Below are 6,000 nucleotides of genomic sequence, written 5' to 3' on the forward strand. Positions count from 1 at the left end.
AATGTTAAACAGCAGCAGCGGATGAAAATAATGTTGAAAACCAGATTTATTTGGTTTTAATACGAAAAAACAAGCCAAAAATCAAAAATTGCCATTGATCTATAAGAGGAAATGATAATATACTTAAAGATGAACTATAAACCAGGTTCAAACATCGGCATTTTGAATCTTACTTTGTGTAATAATGTATAATTCTACCTCTCATTCTCACATGTCCACCGCGTCGTAAAAGTAGTAGCTGCTTTTGTTCTTTTGCGTCGACTGGACGAGGATTGAAATGCACTTCACGGACGCGATGGGGTTTTTAAATTCAAGAGTAAAAAGCAGCTTATGGCGTTGTCCCCCTCGTTCATCCCGATCCTTAATACTATTAAAGCTTTTTCTGCCGCTTTATCCCTTTGTAATCCTCAATCTAAGTTAATTTTCCCAAAGTGGCCCCATAGTGCTCCTTTAAATCCCTTAATACTGTTCCTTTAAAGATCTGCATGAGTTCAGATAGTGTGAATCTTGATTTGAGTATTTTTTTAATTAATAACCAGGTTTAATAAGTACGTTTTGAATACATATTATTGTTGCGGTTCAAATACTTTAGTACTTTACACTCTAAACTAGTGCGTCTGTCATTCTCTTATTGTCAACACTCGTTTAGCTTTTTATTTGCATTTCAATCCATTTATTTGTCCAAAAAAGTCACGTTTCAAAGTCATTTTTTACAACGCTCGGTCGTGTACGTCGCATTTTACCGAACTCCCTCCCACTTCTCGGCTTCTGGACGTCCACGTTTCTGTCGTTTCCCGCCGTGTGTACTTTGAAAATGTGAGCGTCTGAGTGGCCAGTGCCGTCAGCGCACAGCGGAAAGGTTCTGGGTTCGACTCCCGCACCTTCACGTGTTTCGCTCTGACCCAAAAACACGGGTAAAATCCTCCGTTCACAGTCCTGTCCAAGACCAGCTCTGGACAAGGTTTAACCCAAGTCCACGAATTATTTCATGTCGATCAAATGGATTTACGATGGATTTTAAAGCGAATCGTGAATTTAATCTACACTTTTCTGGACAAACACAGCTCAGATTGTAGAAAATACAGGCGGTTTTGAGAGCTTTTGTGTGCTAACCCCTCCGCGCTGTGTGTCAGATGGACCCCAAGCTCCGCCCGGTGTTCCCCGACATCGTGAAGTTGCTGGAGCAGATCGTGGCTCGGCTGAAGCTCGAGGAGATGGAGCAGGACTCTGTCACGGCCGACGACAAGAAGGCGTTCGGCAAAGGTACAGCGACACCCGCAGGACTGTCCGTTTGCTTAAGACTCGAGCGCGACTCGGCTTGAAGTTGTCGCGCTTAAAAAACACATCAAAGTAGCGTTTTGCCTCTGGTTCGAGTGTTTTCTCTCCACCGTGACGCGTGGACGATCGTGTCCAGTGTTTACAGTAAGTTTCGCTCAGACTAGAGTGGCACAAATATTATTTTAGATCAATACATGGTCTCTGTGGGGCATTAAAAAACATGAAACGTTATTGAACGGCTTTAGATGAAAATATGGCCTGGAAAAGCGTTAAAAAAGGACATTTTTACATTTGACAATTTTACCTCATTAAACTCTGACTCGAAAACAACTCTCCAGAGAAACCCTGGCTCTTTTTTAAAATTTGACTTATTTTGATAAAAAGGATCTGTTCTCTGATTGTGTAGTTCCTCAACAGAGCTGCAGGGGGAGCTCTATCGCCAAAATGTCACCAGAAAACAAACTTGATCTGCTTTTTTCCCAAAATGTCCTAAAATAACACGATGTCGACTTAAGAATATTAAACTTTTCTTTCTCTTCATATCATAATCATATTTCCAAATATTGATATGATTTATTTCACCAAATAGTCTGAAATGTTAAAGATCAGGTTCAAAACACGTGCAGATGTTGGTTTAATGTCTGTAAAGTAAGTTTATGTCATTCTCATCATTCCGTTGCCCAGGGAAACGGTCTCAAGGCAGCGTTATCAGTTCTGACCCGATAAAACCCTCGATGTTTTTGTTTTGAGGTCAGATTATGGCCCTAAAGAGCTTGAAACAAAAATTAAAAAAACATTAAAAGCTTAATATTGATTTGCTGAAACATCAACAGTGCAATAATTTCCCCTCAAACATTTTCTGGAGCGTAAAATCATCATTGTTCTTATGTGTTTAGTTGTTTTTTAACAGCGTAGTTACTTTTTATGTTTACGACAATACAAACGACAGAAAAAGTGTGATTGTCCGGGTTGTTTTTGGACTCTGGAGGAGGAGTTTAGACTCTGGGGGGCGCCGCGGTCTGCTCTATCGATGAACGCTCGTATTGATCGCAGGTTCCTTTAGTCGTTTCAAGTATTTACTCTCCAAAGCCGCGACGTAACGAGGTAAACGAGCTCGCCAGACTCCGCAGCAGCTCCGCTTCTGTCGACACCCAAACCGTGACCTCGTAAACTGCGGCTCCGTCCGACGCTCAAACCAGATGTGATCTCCCGGAGCCGGACCCCGTCGGAGCCGCCTCGGTCAGACTCCGAGGCGGCTCCGCTAAATTACAAATGAATCCCTGGACTGCGCGTGTCGGATGTCCCAGAATAGACTCCGCCGGGTCCTGGAGGAATGAGACTTTGGGCTTTGTTCAGTGGAAAGGTGAACGATGTCGGGCGATTCCATCAGACTCCGGAGTCTCGTCCAACAAAATGCCTTCTTTTTTGCTCCCATGTTTTGGATTTTTGTGAAAAACTGGCACACGTTTCATCTTCTGTGATGTGGACAAACCGCAGCTCGTTTTAGAGCCTCCAGAGTCCAGGCTCGGAGTCTGTTTGACAAACCACACGTCTATTTTTGATCGCCACTCTAAATATGCATAGCTAGCATCGTTAGCCAGAGCTAATGGAGGCAGCCTGGGTCAGAGGTCAGAGGTCACGGTGCACAGCAGGAGAAGTATGTTTTGGGGACGTAGTTGTTTATGTGTTTTTAAAGTGTTTTTATGTCGTGCAAAATCCTTATGGTTTTAATGCCAAATCATTTTTTGCAGTGTTTCTTTTATAGTTATTAATAATGTCAAACGTAATATTGTTTTTTTTTTAACCAGGGTCAAAACGTACAAGTACATGGGCCATGATGATTAAGTACTTCATGCTAAACAACATCATTAAGAACAATGTTGATCCAAGTCCCTCATAATCGACAGTGTGACCCCGAAACATGGCTCAGACTGTAGTGTTTTCACATTTAAATGATGAAACGTTGTATATTTGTTATATTTGTTCCGATGCGGCGGCGCTGCTGCAGACACAGACGTTGCTGGGTCAGAGGTCGTTACATAACTGTGGAGTGAAAACAGCCAGAGGACAGTATTGACTTATGAGACTAAACAGGAAATCAAAGAAATGATCCAACGAGACGTTATGTAAAGCCAGAGTTATTAAAGTCACAGACGAGAGATCAATGTGGTTTGAAATGTAAAGACTGCGTCTGTGTTTGAAGGTGACGTGTTCTTGTATGTGCACCTGCAGCTCTGCTTCACTCTTCATCCTGCTTTATCTCTATTTAGATCAAGTTGCTTTTGTTGTAGTGTTTGCATTTAGAATATTTTGATCAATATAAATGTTAATAGTGAACACAATACTTTGAGGAAGCTCTGTCCTGACTTCAGCCGGGTTCAGTGGATCAGAGGGAATCTGCAGCCCTCTAGTGGCCTTGTTAGGCTTTACAATAAAAGATTCTAACACATTTTTAAACACGTTATTCATGCGATTTCCAAAGAAGAGGACAGTATTAAAGCCCTTCACTGCAGTATTTGAGTAAATGTCTATGTCACTGTTGTGTTGTGTCTGGTTGCAGGAGAAAAGGGGCAGGGCTTCAAGCGCCTGAATCCTCTCGGTTTCCAGGACGGAAAGATCCCGCCCAAATCGCCTCGGCCGCGGCGGAACATCTGGCTCAGCCGCAGCCAATCGGACGTCTTCTCCTGTAAACCCGGGCGCAAGGTGAACGTGCAGGACCCGTACTACCACCCGCCCCTGAACCAGAAGGCGGCCAAGTCCCACAAAATCAACCCGTTCACGGCGCGGGAGGATCTGTGCGGGAAAGTCAAGTTCTTCGACGTCCCGACAAAGTCTGTGTTCTCGCTGGTGTTCGACCTCCACTCTCCTCCGGGAAGTGTGTTCTCTAAGCTCCTGGCTAACGCTAACGGCCCGGTGACGGAGGGCTCGTACTCGTGGCAACAGTTACCGGGGCGACGGTGTCACTCGGTGCCGGTGTCTCCGCGGTTACCACGGTCCTTTCATCTCTCGGCCGCCGTCGCCGCCAGCAACTGTGGCTCCGTGACGTGCGACGCTAACCAAGCGCCCGCCGCAGGTGAGACGTTTGAGCTGCTCACGGAGTTTAATTTGAATGTGAACAGCTTCAACACGATCACATCACACTTATTATCACATCACACTTATTATTACATCACACTTATTATTACATCACACTTATTATCACATCACACTTATTATCATCACACTTATTATTACATCACACTTATTATTACATCACACTATTATTACATCACTTATATCACATCACACTTATTATCACATCACACTTATTGATTCACATCACACTTATTATCACATCACAACTTATTATTACATCACAATTATTATCACATCACACTTATTATCACATCACTTATTATCACATCACAGCTTATTATCACCACACTTATTACATCACTTATTATCACATCACACTTATTATTACATCACACTTATTATCACATCACACTTATTTATTACATCACACTTATTATTACATCACTTATTATTGACATCACACTTTTTACATCACACTTATATCACATCACCTTATTATTACATCACTTATTATCACATCACACTTATTATCACATCACACTTATTCACACTTATTATTACATCACACTTATTATTACATCACACTTATTATCACATCACTTATTATCACATCACACTTATTTACATCACTTTCACACTTATTATTACATCACACTTATTTACTTCACACTTATTACATCACACTTATTATCACATCACTTACATCTTATTATTACATCACACTTTACATCACACTTATTATACATCACACTTGATTATCACATCACACTTATTATCACATCACACTTTTATTACATCACACTTATTATCACATCACACTTATTATCACATCACACTTATTATTACATCACACTTATTATTACATCACACTTTATTACATCACTTTCACACTTATTATCACATCATCACTTATTATTACATCACACTTATTATCACATCACACTTATTATTACATCACACTTATTATCACATCACACTTATTATTACATCACACTTATTACATCACAATTTATTACATCACACTTATATACATCACACTTTTATTACATCACACTTATTATCACATCACACTTATTATCACATCACACTTATTATTACATCACACTTATTATTACATCACACGTATTATTACATCACACTTATTATCATCATCACACTTATTATCACATCACACTTATTATTACATCACACTTATTATTACATCACACTTATTATCACATCACACTTATTATCACATCACACTTATTATTACATCACACTTATTATCACATCACACTTATTATCACATCACACTTATTATTACATCACACTTATTATTACATCACACTTATTATTACATCACACTTATTATTACATCACACTTATTATTACATCACACTTATATTACATCACACTTATTATTACATCACACTTATTATCACATCACACTTATTATCACATCACACTTATTATTACATCACACTTATTATTACATCACACTTATTATTACATCACACTTATTATCACATCACACTTATTATTACATCACACTTATTATTACATCACACTTATTATTACATCACACTTATTATCACATCACACTTATTATTACATCACACTTATTATCACATCACACTTATTATTACATCACACTTATTATTACATCAC

At 39.6% G+C, this 6,000-nt stretch overlaps 1 protein-coding gene across 1 annotated transcript in view; it reads left to right on the top strand.

Annotated features, from left to right (window-relative positions):
• Positions 1-4,389, top strand: part of LOC140379542 (dual specificity testis-specific protein kinase 2-like) — a gene marked incomplete at its 3' end in the record, with an annotated part of 37,871 nt that extends 33,482 nt beyond the window's left edge. The window contains exons 10-11 of the mRNA XM_072464215.1: positions 1,134-1,263; positions 3,839-4,389. Coding sequence (XP_072320316.1) covers positions 1,134-1,263; positions 3,839-4,389 — 681 coding nt within the window. The remainder of the gene's footprint in view (positions 1-1,133; positions 1,264-3,838) is intronic.
• Between the last annotated feature and the right edge of the window lie 1,611 nt (positions 4,390-6,000).

The sequence above is a fragment of the Eucyclogobius newberryi genome, unplaced genomic scaffold (assembly GCF_026437365.1).
Source record: "Eucyclogobius newberryi isolate DKJ021-1_F unplaced genomic scaffold, fEucNew1.0.hap1 SCAF_412, whole genome shotgun sequence".
In the NCBI taxonomy this organism is placed as follows: domain Eukaryota; kingdom Metazoa; phylum Chordata; class Actinopteri; order Gobiiformes; family Gobiidae; genus Eucyclogobius; species Eucyclogobius newberryi.